Source organism: Leptonychotes weddellii, chromosome 3, assembly GCF_054177405.1.
Source record: "Leptonychotes weddellii isolate Sample4059 chromosome 3, ASM5417740v2, whole genome shotgun sequence".
NCBI lineage: Eukaryota > Metazoa > Chordata > Mammalia > Carnivora > Phocidae > Leptonychotes > Leptonychotes weddellii.
Window position 1 is genome coordinate 8,114,895 of NC_138371.1, and position 13,720 is coordinate 8,128,614.

The 13,720-nt window shown below is 40.7% G+C and overlaps 1 protein-coding gene across 7 annotated transcripts in view; it reads right to left on the minus strand.

Moving 5' to 3' along the window:
- Positions 1-13,720, minus strand: part of LOC102742152 (nuclear body protein SP140-like protein) — a 62,613-nt gene that overhangs the window by 6,750 nt on the left and 42,143 nt on the right. For 6 of the 7 annotated variants that reach the window (XM_081813425.1, XM_081813426.1, XM_081813427.1 and 3 more), the window contains 6 exons: positions 10,269-10,334; positions 8,729-8,809; positions 5,580-5,654; positions 4,263-4,367; positions 2,289-2,431; positions 1,065-1,112 (listed from right to left, as the gene is read on the minus strand). In XM_081813425.1, coding sequence (XP_081669551.1) covers positions 1,065-1,112; positions 2,289-2,431; positions 4,263-4,367; positions 5,580-5,654; positions 8,729-8,809; positions 10,269-10,334 — 518 coding nt within the window. The remainder of the gene's footprint in view (positions 1-1,064; positions 1,113-2,288; positions 2,432-4,262; positions 4,368-5,579; positions 5,655-8,728; positions 8,810-10,268; positions 10,335-13,720) is intronic. The other variant, XM_081813424.1, reaches the window with a different exon arrangement.

A 13,720-nucleotide genomic window follows, 5' to 3' on the forward strand; every position in this document is an offset into this window, starting at 1 on the left:
CTTAGAAGTCTGTGAATGTCTTGGATGGCCATTCTTACTTGAAGTATGTAAGAATGACACTTCTCTCCTCCCCCTCTTTCTCAAGTTCTTATTCATACTCAATCTTGGAAAATCCATCACCTTGTCTTAAATCTACACTGCACTTAACCTGTTTGTTTGTTGTCTACATAGACTTCTTCCATAGAGGAAGACATCATTTTCTCAGATAGAAAAGAGGTCTGTATAGCCCCTCTGATGTACCCAAAAGGGTAGCATCAAAGTAAACAATTTTCCAGATCTGCCTCTCCCATATGATACATCAATCTCCCAAGAACTTCCTTCCCAACAGTACCATCCTCAAGAAGGGCAACTAATTTCCCCTGAAAAAAAAAAATGTCTGTGTGTACATTTAAATGGAAGGTGAAAGGGGATGAAATGGATCAGAAAAGAAAATACGCCTTTTTTTTCCTAGATTTCATTAAAGTTAGACAATAGTAAGGATGATTTTAAAAATCTGGATTTGAGTTGGAGATGACCCTATATCACCTTATTTTTTTCTAAGATTTATTTATTCATTTAAGAGACAGAGAGCGCGTGAACAGGGAGAGAGGCAGAGAGAGACAAGCAGACTACCTGCTGAGTGGGGAGCCCAATGCGGGGCTCGGTCCCAGGACCCTGAGATCATGACCTGAACCAAAATCAAGACTCAGATGCTTAACTGACTGAGACACCCAGGTGCCTGACCCTGTCTTATTATGAAAATTTTTTTGTATTGCATAATCATGCTTGCTTTTACAACTTTGACACCCTTACAACAGCTGCATCTACACTTAAAGCATATATATGAGGTCTGTTTTGATGGCTCCTTATCATCTCCACTGCAAATGATTTACCATTCAAAGAAGATCTTGCCTTTTATACAGCATATTGTTCAAAGTAGCAACTCTGAAGTCACATGCCCAAAAAAAGGGGAGGGGAGGGTTGGAGGAAGTTTAATTATAATTACCCAATTGAGAACTATAAATTATTGTACATATGACATCAGTTATGTGTTGAGAACTTGTAAAAAGTGACATAATAATCACCTTTCTTTTCCTGAAATATTTTCTTGGAGGATTATGTAGAAGTCCTTTCTGAAAGATAAAAAGATCCAAGTTTGTGGCTAGCCTATGTTTCTATTTTGTAAGTCTGGCATTTCCATCCTCCTCCCATATATTTCTACCTGGGTGTCCCACTGTCAGATCAAAGCCAGGGTGGCTAAATGAGAAAACATCTCTCTCTCCTCACCCGTACTTCTGGAATTCAATCAGTGGTAGAATTTCAAGCATTGGAAAATCATCTTTAGAACTTTTTTCTTTTCTCTTGTCTTTTTTCCTAAATTTTAAGAGGTTTTCCTTCATAATCTCTTTGACACCTCCCTTTCCTTGTTCACACCTCCCACTTCCTTTTCATTTCCACCAATAACCACTCATGCTGAGTCCATACACCATACACCATCAACACACACTTATCCCATGTGTACTGAGTATCAGACATTCAGGACAATCTTGGGCACACAAAGATGGACAAACCCTAGAGGTATTTAGAAAGAAAAAGAGAATGCATGGAAGGATAAGTATAAAACAGTATAAAAAGGGTCTTAGTAGTGGACTCATGGAGCCCAGGGAAGGGAGGACCAGGCCAGGTCATTCAGGGAATATTCAGAGAAGGGAGACACTTGACATGAGCATTGCAAGTTGAGTATAGGTATCTTTGGGCTGAAAGACACTAAAATCATTTCAAGCCCCCACGGTTGTCTAAAATATTGTTTTAAATGTGTCACTGCACACCTCAGAAGACTTCACTGATTTTTCATTGTCTATGAGTTTAAACTCCTTAGGCTGATATTAAATCCCTCCACAAACAACCCCAATTGATGGATCGCCTCTTATCACACACAACCAGTCTACCCCAACCCACAGAGCTACTTTAGTTGCGGTTCTGGTTTTTATGCAGTTCTTTCTCTGGAGTATCCTCTTTCCATTTGTTTGACTGTAGACTGTCTTCTTTCAGTGCATGAAGTTGTCTGCATGCACCTGTGTCACAATGACCTTTCCCTCCTCCAAGCTCTGGCCTTCATCCAGACAGAGCCCCTTTTACAACATTAATGTGCAACATCTTAGGAAGGTTATGAATGTGGGGCGTCTCTTCCTGGGTCAGCAGATAAACTCAGGGGCATCAGGTTTTTCACTATAACTCAACAAAAATTTGGTGAGCAAATAATGACTGTACAATAAGGAAAGTCACATCTGCTCCAGTTCTTGGAATACCTCTATCAGCCATCGTAGGGGCCTCCCACCACAGCGCACACTCAGCTTCCAGTTCTTTGATCTTGCGTGGCCTCCTGTGACTTCAAATTCCCTGGGGGTGAACCATTTTCCATCCTCATTCTGTATACACCTCACCAAGGCTCCTGTAAGACCAGGGTAAGTTCAGCCTGAGCCCTCTTTGTCTTCAGAACTCAGATGACGGGCTCCACCACAATGCATCTGGAGCCACCCAATTTGGGCTCAAGATTTATAGCAGGAGAGTCTAGCCTCCATTTTCAGCCTTTGGAATCCCCAAATCTAACCTGTAAGTCCCCTCAAAGGAGAATTTCCTGCCTTGGAGCAACATTTCTTTAAAACTTTGTGCAACAGAAGAGTGATAATTACCATCAGAATCAACCTTTTAAAAGTATTTCAAAATCATCTACAAAGGAAAATCAAGTGAACCTGAAGAGTGAGAGGATCTCAATTTGCTGGGGACAGAGAACAGGCCAGAGTCTCCAAAGGCTCTTGGGGCAATGTGAAGGTAGAACCTCAGGTTGAGACTGAGCTTAGAATGTTATCACCCAACATCCGTAGCCTTTATTACATTTTTTATCCAGTGTAAGGGCATTATTAAGCAGAGCTTTTCCCATCCCTGAAATCATAGATAGCTGACATTAAAAATAATTGTGAAATGTTACCCAGTGGAAAATTAAGCTATGCATAAAAGATAATCATATGCTAAACAGCATTTCTCAGTCATTGGAGAAATGCAAATCAAAAATATAATGAGATACCACTTCATATCCACTAGGATGGTCATAATTAAAAAATCAGACAACAACAAGTATTGACAAGGACGTAGAAAAATTGGGGCCCTCAGATGTTGCTGGTGGGAATATGAAATAGTGCAGCCACTGTGGAAAACATTTTGGTGCTTTCTCAGTAAGTTAAATATAGATTTACCATATGAACCAGCAGTTCCACTCCTGGGTATATAACCGAAAGAATTGAAAACATTTGTTCACACAAAAACTCATACATGATTATTCAAAACAGCATTATTCATAATAGCCAAAGAGTAGAAACAGCCCAAACTGGTGGATGAATGATATATATGGTGTATTCACACCATGAAATATATTATTTGGCAAAAAAAAAAAAAATGCAGTACCAATACATGCTATTACACGGATGAACCTTGAAAACATCATGCTAAGTGAAAGAGCCCAGTCATAAAAAGACACATATTATATAATTTCATTTATAGGAAATACCTAGAATAGGCCAATTTATGAAGCAGAAAATAGATTAGTAGTTCCTTAGGGCTGGGCGCTGGGATGAACTGGGAATGCGTACCGACTGCAAATAGGCATGGCATTTGCTTTAGTGGTGGATAGACACAAATGTTCTAAGATTAGATTGTGGTGATGGCTGAACAATCCTGGGAAAATGCAAACAAAATTCAAAATCGAATTGAACACTGAGGGTTGAACTTTATGATACGTGATTATATCTCAGTTAAGCTGTTGAAGTATTTTCCATCGCTTATGTAAATTAATTCCTCACAGCTCTTCTGTGAGGCAGGTTTTTAATTACTATCCCCATTTTGGATGAGAAACTTTAAGCTCAGAAAGGTCCCACTGTCTAATCAGATGAATCAGTCCCTCTTGGCAGAGCTGCGGCTGGGGTTCAGGCTCTCCAATTCTAAATTTTGTGGTCTTCTCACCACATCCAGCACCCTGCCCTGGTGGTAATCATCCAGAAGGGAGGCAGGATATGAAGGTGGAGGCTGAGGGCCTCTTCCCTTTTATTTCTGATTCCCTTCTCTTTGTTTCCTTGGGCATTGTGGGAGTGATCACCTAATCGGTATAATTTCTGAGAGTGTAAAAGTATCATTTTAGGGAGCCCTTCCTCCCTCCCTCAATTCTTTGAATGTTGTGTAATTCACATGGGTAATTCCATACTGCAAATCAGGTAGACTATGGAACCCACCTCGTTTCAGTCTCTTCTTATATAACATCCCCTTCTCCTTACCACAGGTCACAGGAAGTATTTGAGAGTGAAAATTCACACTATCATCTCTGTGCTTTCTTGACCCTGAAAGAGAAGATTTCCTCATTCCGCCTCATTTTGCAAATGCACATGCACCTCTCCAACGTTCTGGATTTTGTTTTTATAAAATATAGAGGTGCTTAGGGAAGTCCATTCTCCAAATCTCTAGCGTCAAAGGCTTTCTTCCATGTGACATTTTTGATACATAACTACAGAATGGCTACCTCTATCTTACCCTTCAAATCCCACACAAACCAGAATGCTTTTACAAAGAAATCAGGCTTCAATAAAATTGCCTTACTCCCAATCTAGTCAGCCTCGCTGGTTCTTATATGACAATGAAACACACAACAGCTGCCACGTTTTGAAGGGAGGTCTCCAACCACACTATTTCACTGCAGTTAGGTAGCTGGAGACTGTACTTATGTCTCCCTAATTGAGATCTAACTGACTGAGCAGAGAGAGGGGAATGAATGACAGGGTAAACTAATGGAGATGATGTCTGCCTTCTATTCTTGTTCTTGGCTTTGCTTCATTTCTCCCTCACATCAGCTTTCTCCATATCTAAAAGAGGAGCTCACAGGACTCTAGAATAATCTTCACACTGCATGAGGAGAGGCGGCTGGAGACCGGACTCCACAGAAATAGGGATGAAAGGTCTTCAAATGAACTAACTCAAGGAGGATGTGTAGCTGATACTGCCCTTCCAGCTGACGTTTAGAGCCTTGATAGGAGGAGGGAGTGTCCATGGTCCAATGTTGAGCTGGGTAGACTATCAGAACTACGATGGGCTGAAAATGATTGGCTTAATTTGCTCTCTCGCTTTGTGATCAAGTGACAGTTCCAAGCCCACACAATCAAAAGTAGAGAAAGACAAAGACTACTGACCACCACTCCAGGCTACCTGTGGTGTGCAACCTGTGACTCAATGTAGCAAAAGGAGGATCAACTAAATAATGTGGGTTATATGGCAACAGACAATTTCCAGCTCAAAATTTATCAGTTCAATGAAAACAGCATCACTACAGTGGCCCTTGGACCCACAAGGTCTGGTCACCAAGTTACTTGTTTGTGGGATTATCTTGTTTCTCTCTCTGATGTATTTTGAAAATGACCCAAATTGTATACATCTCTCAACCGTTACTTAGGCTATCAAGCAACTAGGGAAATGGGTTTATTACTAAAATCACAGAAAACAGGAAAGCACAGGAAATTAGCTGTTTAGTTATTGAAAGTTATTCCCCTTTTCTTCTTTACCTCTTGACCGGAATCTTTTCCGTGGGGCTCTATCACTGTGAGTTAAGTTAGTAAGAGATCTGCCTCTCTTTTTCCCTGAGAAAATAGAAAAATATAATCACAATCACAGACATGCAGTTGCATTGCATATATTAGTGCTTTCCAAAATTTCCATTGAAATATAACTTCCCAAAAGCCTGTCTAATGGATGAAGAAAAATATATAATCCCTAGTCTTAAAATACCAAGAATTAGATAGCTTATCTTAGGTTTATCTTATATTTTATTTTTCATATCCTACATTAGTAAAATAAACAAACAAATGAAATCAGCATTCCACATATATCTCAAGTAGCCATGTGTTAAGTGCTTAATAGATGCCTATTGTACATCTACTAATTACTTAATCTTTCCAACAAACATAGGAGATCAAGATGATGATTACTGCCATTACAGAAACTAAAATATTTAGAGAAAATTGAAACAAAAACTACAAAGTTAAGTGAAGGCATTTCAGGTTTTTTCTTGTGGAGAAACAGAAATAAATGGATGTTCTGTGAGGGGAAACCCTAGGGCGGGTTTCACAGGGGAGACACATTCCACACACCTTGAATGAAGTCATTTATACATTTGTGCTGAAAGTGATAATAAACGTGACCAAGGGCTTTGTCTACCTGGATTTGGAGAAAGACATTAGAATCTAAGAAACTAACCAGAAGAAGGCTAACCAAGAAGACTGGGTAGAATTGAGTCTTCCAAAATCTTAATTTCAAATAGTTATTAAGGATTGACTTGGTAGATGTTGTAGCAGAGAACGTTCTTCCTTTTGCAAGTTTTGGCTATGGATATGCATCTCAGTGTTTGCTGTCATTCAAATATGATTTAGTTTCTAAGGCAGGAAGATAAATTCATTTTCTTCTTTTTGTGTTCAATGCCCCACTATCTGGTGGTACTGAGTGGGGCTATGTAGACCCCGTACGGAAATGTTTTCCAGACTACCCAGTCCTAAGTGCTGTAAACTGTAAGCAGATTTATGAGCATATTAGACCAGCAAAGCAAAAAGAATCTTTCTTTCAATTAAACCCAAAATGGACCGATTGCTTGGTAAATAGTCCCACTTTCTGGACTTTATCTTACACAATTACTGAGAGAGTTTTCATCTCTTCAAGACCAAAATGGCCCCATGGACAAATACTGATAATTAGACTTTATCACAACATCAAACAAATTACAGACTTGCAAGTCATCACTCTGTTATAATTTAACCAAGATAAAAGCAGCTCAAATGAGGGGGTCTACAAAGATTGATAAATTTCTATAAGAAAGGACAAGACTTGGGTATTACCAGCAATGGGCTAAGGAGAACTACTAAAAAGGTGGAAATATGGTTCTCAAAAAGGCAGATTAATCTTTTTGCCCCTTCTTGTTTTCTCCCTCCAGAAAGTGGGGTCACCAGGCAATAGAAGGTCATCCACCCAGGTACGGTCCTCTAAGGGGCCCTCCTCACCTCTTCTCCACCCAAGATGCCAAAGTGGTTAGGGACTCTCTCTGGTGCTCTCTCTAATTCCTCTTCTGAAGGTCTATGCTCACAGCCCCGTGAGAAGAGATCCAGATATCTTACACTTGCCTTACTGTATCCCAGTCAGGCTTGGCACTAAAGTTCTAATCACAGCCTTGAACAATCCAATAAATAGAGAGTTCTTTTTTGGTCTCTATCTGTCCCTCTCTCTGGTTATATCCTTCCTGGGACTGTGGCTATGTCAAACCTGTTAGGCCTAATACTTTTAGGGAGAAAAAGGAAATACTTTGAAGTCCATTCTAGCCTGTGGCATTTTTGGTATAAGGAGACCTGGAGCTTAAAACCAGCTAATTCATAATACAGCACTATTGTATTTTACTTTGAAAACAGAGTGACTAAGCAAGACAGGATCTAACTAATTTTTGTGTCCCCAGGTTGTAATACCCATTTAGTAACACTGAATCCCCCACCATGAACTCTAACATGGCAGTCAGAATATAATTCAAGTTTATTTTTAAAAAACTGTCGGGCTTGGTATTAATCTCTAACAGTAAGTGTGACAGAATTTTAAATTCTTTCATGTTTTCCCAAAATTTTAGTAAAAGTCTCAATAGTTGGGAACAATTTACTGAATGCCAAGGAGGGTAACCAACTGTCCCAGGCCACCCAGGACTAAGGGGTATCCCAGATGCAGGAGTTTCAGTGGCAAAACTGGGAAGGTCTTGTCAAGCAATCCACATCATAAGGCAACGATGCCAAAACACTTGTGTGACCCTATGAAGCATCGGTGGAACAAGTTTTGCCAGCTCTAGCTCTTCGCTCACATCCATGCAGTAGAAGAAGGGCTACATTTCTCTGCAAAGAAGTCAAGCAGTGGTGCCAGGCCATACTGTGGAGTTGATGAAAGAATCTCATGGAGGAAAGAGCTAGCGATTGTGTACCCTGCATTCCCAATGTTGTCTCAGAACTACATCTGTCAAGGGACACACTTCCATATTCTTCTCTCTCCTCTCTCATCCACGCCCCCCCCAAATCCTGGAGGGGCCCAAACCGGCAGCTCTTGAGTGTGGGTGGAACCAAGAGAGAATGTGAGAAGAATCTAACCATGCCACATCCCCACTGAGGGTGGCCCAGACAGAGGCTTGCTTAGGTTGAAGGAGGGGAGGTGCTTTGAAATGGAGAAAATATTGAAGTTTTCATACTAGTCCAGAAAGGACTCTCACTACTGGAGAGAGACTTATACTCTTGGGACAAGGGAAGAGGAAAACCATCAGGCTTGCCCAAGACAGGAAAACTCATCCAGAAGGTAGATTTGAAAGGGCAGTGAAAAAATGAACTTGTTTTCTACTTGTAATTTCCCAAGTCTGGCCATTTTCATAAACCAATGATGCAAGGTAAAGAAATTTCCACAAAAAAGCAGATGAAACTCAGGAAAAGGATTTTAGGTCCTGGGCAGATAAAAACTATGATATAAATGCAAACAATTTATAACCCTGACTCCAAATGGGTTTGCTTTCTAGATTTCACAGTTCTCAAATTGACTGGTAACTTTGGCTAGTAAAAAACTGAGGAAGATCTATATTCCTCAAAACCTTAGCAAAATTTGTATTGACCCATGGGGCCAAGTAAAAGTGGCACAAACTTTATCTTACCCCTGATCTTGGCACGTTCTTGCAGACGCATTTTCCCCTTTCTCCCCCTGGAGACCGACTGACCAGCGATATTGCTTCTGTCTGGGGATAAGCAGGGGAAGATACAGAGTTGGACAAAACAGCAGTTCAGATGAGAGACCAAAAGCAAGTGAGTGAACACCAGATTCAATTCTGAAGCCCCTTTCCCTACTCAGTCAGCCAAGAAAGCACGTTAATGGTAAGGGATCTCAAACAGGTGTCTAGAGCATGCTCTACTTTTAGAAGGGAAGATTTTAAATTATGTACAAGATTTCATTGTACTTTGGAAAGCACAAAGTGGTTTAGAGTTTATCTACATACACAGAGACCTAAATGAAAATGATATAATGATTAAATCCAAATATTTGGTATTTTGAAAATAAGCATTCTTAAAATGGATGCTACCACTTTTTTTTCTCTCCAAACAAAACTGTACACATTCACCAACAGGGCAGCCATGTAAATTCACAAGAACATAAGATATATAGATTGGTGAAAATTAATAATTTTAATTGGACTCCAAAATCTTATATGGATCTGTTTCAAAATTGGCAATCACATGGAAAATTAGGTCTAGCTCTCATTGTCTAGAAGGAAGGAGTTTTTTAAACCACTACTGAGGAACGCCTGGGTGGCTCAGTTCATTGAACATCCGACTCTTGATCTCAGCTTAAGTCTTAATCTCAGGGTCATGAGTTCAAGCCCATGCTGGGGCTCGAGGCTACTTAAAAAAAAAAAAAGAAGTAAACCATTACTGAAATAAACAAGATTTCAGAGGTCCAACTAGAAGTAATACATATATATTACTGGAAATTTAGAAAATAAAAATTATATGAAATATCACCATTCTAGAGAGAGCCATAATTAACTTGTTCAAAAATACTCCCCTAGGCTCTTGTCTCTGTATATTTTACTATTTAAACAATACCTTTTCATTGCAAAATTTGAACATGTTTAATATAATTTTTCATGTACAAACATACTCTTAAAAAACACAAATAACAATATAAATATCACCTATATTCCAATGACCATATATAAATCACTGCATGTATTTTTATTGATGAACACCTATTGATTTTTCCATATATGTATATCTGTGTCTATATATAGATAGATAAATACATACAAATAAGAATTTATAAATATCTAAAAATACATTTGTACAAATATATGTTTTTCGTTTTTTACCATGTGTACACGTACACACCCACCTACACATACAGGCTGCTTTTTGCATTTGGCTTTCTCTGGAACATCTTACCAAATTAATACAAATTTCTTGACCCAGCAGAAAGCCGTATATCGAGGATGGCAGTGTCTCCCCCGGATCATTTAGCTCTGGGTGATTCTGTGTTGAGAACTAAGCCATTTTGCGCAAGCCACTGTGTTTTCAGGCCTCTTTGTTACAGCGTCTTAGTTTACGCCCTCGTGGTGCAGCCGCTAGGAAGGGGTCAGGTCCCTCAGGAGCCCTCAGGGCTTCAGGGGGACAGTAAGCAGGTCCTTACACTCAAGTGCTTACCTTTTTGGTGTATGTTTCCCTGATATCTCCTTTTAATTCTTGTCCAGGCATGGCCTTTCTTTTTTCCTTCAAACAAAAGAGAATAAACTTAATCATTCAGAGCTATAAACATAATTCTCAAAGCCGTATATATGAGTGATTTCAAATACTTTTTCAGGCCACAAGAACAGGACAAAATTCTTAAATACCACTGCACACAGTGTGTGGCTGATTGCAGAGTTGTGCTTTACTCCACACAGACTTGGGAGACTACAGGAGACGACTTTGCTTTGAAAATAAAAAAACAAAAAACCACTAAAATTGGAAAATGAACAGGAGTTTTATTTTGGTGTCTTAACCTGAATGACCATTGTTGGGGGCATATGTCAATATGTTTCCTCTTCAAGTGTCTTCCAGTACGTTCAAATGTGCCATGAGGAGGCACACTCCTCATTGCAGGATAGCATCGTGGATAATATGCCATGCTGGACGTCAGGAGGCGCTCTCAGCTTTGATGAGGAGACTTAAAACAATCTCTGTACTTGTAGTTGTGACACAAATCCTCCCACTTCTGTGCCATCTAGTGCCCAGGGTTCCTGGACTGTCCAGGACTGTCCCCCCACCCTAACTGAAACCACAGCAGGTTATATGTTGTGCATGATTTGAACACATAGGAATGTGAGAAGACCACAGGCACTGGGTAAATAGAGATCTTATCTTGTCACTGTTGTGAAATAAAAATAGCCAGCTACTAGATTTTTACTGCCAAGAGTGAACACCCAAACCATGGAGGGAGGCCTTATGACTCCCACTTGAGATTCCCATCCCCTTCGGAGGTGGGTCAACTCAGACTCCAGAACTTACAAGGCAGGAAGGGCCTACAAATAAAAAGCCTTGCTCATCAGACTAAAATGGTTATGTTCAAGAATTCTGGGATTTTGCCCCATTGACACCTCGGCTTTCCATGACCCTTCCCAGCCCTATGTAGGGGCTATGGCTATGTACCCGGCTCGTGACTCCTCCCAGAAACAGACCTGTTTGTCTCTCAGTGGGGAGAGCCACATCACAAGGGACTTTGTCCCTGACTGCTCCCAGGACACTGATCAGGCCTTGAGCCCCTCTGGGGGCTATGGGTGGTGCCTCAACACCATCCACACTTCAGCTAACAGACCAGCTGACTCTGGCCACACCACTGTGGCCCTAGAAACTCATATGTGTCAGGAGCATGACTGAACCACTAATAGTCTGACAATGGCGTGCCCTTCATCAAAAAAACTACGTCCACTGCACTGATTGTCTGACTCTATGTCCCTCATCTCCTCCTGTCCACCCAACTCGGGAAGGCTCCTTCGCCACTGAAGGCAGCTGTCCCCAGAAAGGGATCAGCTCCTTCTTGCATCATGATCAGGATAAAAGTGGTGGGGGATTAATTGTGTTAGACAGACAAGTTCTGGAAATTCAGGACTCTGTTCTGCTGCTCTTGGAGATGATGCCTCATTGCTTCCCCTACCAGTCTGGAGGGCAGAGCCTTCAGAGAGCCTAGGGGATTCAGATTTATTTCTGATCTGATTACATTTTATGAAAATGCCTTTGCCCCACTTTCATCTGACCCTCTGGATAAAATGTCTGAGTGGGAATAGGAGATCATTTGGAAAGGAGATGAAGTTACAGCCACTGAAACAGTACACACAGATTTTGCGCCAGTAAAGGAAGAGCAAAAATCCAGACATCTGAGGAGGGAACCCATAAAGCCTTGTTGGTACGGTGAAGGGAAAGCATTAATAATATCTGCCTTGCAGAACTGCCCTGAATCCTACCTCCAGAGAGAAACCACCCGGGTACATATCTCTTACCACAGACATGGTGAGTCTACCATTCTGCATCAGACATGAAAAAACAGGGATAGGCCCCAGTGTCTGCACATCCCATGCAGGATTCCTCTAGACATCATCCCTACCCCGACTCTCAATCCCTGGTGGGGGGGGGCAGGGGAGGCAAATGCCACTTGGTCGGTGTCATGGACAAAGAGGGCAGATTGGGATGGACTCTCCTCAGGAAGTGACCCCCAAATCAAGGACTAGGTGCAATGAATGAAACTGGGAGCTCTAAGGGGCCCACGCTGGAGGCACCATCCATCTTCCCCTGCTTGATGTATGTTCCATTAGGGGACCTCAGCAATTGTAAATGCTTCCCTTTCAGGGCCACCATGTGTGCCCTTGGAATTACACTTCTTGTGTAAAAGCCAGGCATTCACTTGCCTCCTTATGCAAACATGGTAAATTATAGCTTAGGGTGGTCATTAGAGACCTAAATCATTTATGTTTTATGAAATTTTTTAAATACTGCATGTAACAAATTGAATGGATTTGGTCCTAGTCCACACTGGTCAAATTAATCAAAATGGATGATGGAGTGGTGTCTTCATGGACAAATTTGCCAGAATCTGCTGCGTGAGGTGAATTTGTTGGGAGGCAATTTTCCTTGGCATTTCCACATGCCTCAAATTATCTTTGCAAGGTTGTTTGAATAACAAGCACCCTTGGAAGCCAGAGATAATGTAACCCTCTAGGTCAGAGAGCGATTTGTTTACTGACCTATATAAAATAGAAAACATCTCCCTCCTCTCCCCAGAGGAGATTTGCTTAAGTTCCAGCTAATAAGATAATGTCTCCCTCAGGGGTAAGGTTTGAGCAGGTTTGCCAGCAGCAACCTTCTAAGATCGAGGTTTCTGAAGTGTGGTACTCCTCAGCTTGAGCACAGCCTGTGTGTGCCACCTCACCCCCAACATGGATTTTTGGGGAAAAGAACTAATGCACCTATCCCATATCCCAGACATTTCAATCCTAGGTATTTATATAAGGGATCTGAAGGCATGAGGCCACAGAAAGACTTCTACAAGAATGTTCACTGCAGCTTTTCCATATTAGCAAAAAACAGGAAACACTTGCAGTGTGTGCCAATAGGAGAATATATACGCAAAATTTGGTATATTCATATAGTGTGTGATACTTGGCAATTGAAAACAAACAAAATGCTGATATATTCAATAATGTGAATAAATCTGAAAAATATTATGCTGAGTTCAAGAAACCTTACACCAAATAAGAACATGCTCAAAAACCTCACTTATTTAAATTTTTAAAACAAGCCAAACTAACTTGCCAAGAAAACACAGAAAAGTGGTTCTGTCTTATGAGTGACAGGTAAGGATATACCAAAGGGCATAAAGGTTCTTTGCAGGGGGATGGTCATGTTCTGTATCTTGATAAGGATTTGGATTATACAGGGGAATGCATTTATCAGAAGTCATCAGATGATACACTTAGTATTTGTGCATTTTATTATATAGGTTATCTCAAGAGAAAAGGAAAAGAACTGAAAACAAATAATGAATTCTAGTTAATGATATGCAGGTTGAAGTATTTGGGGGGAAGTGTACTGATGTCTGCAACTTTGAGATGTTTCATACTTGA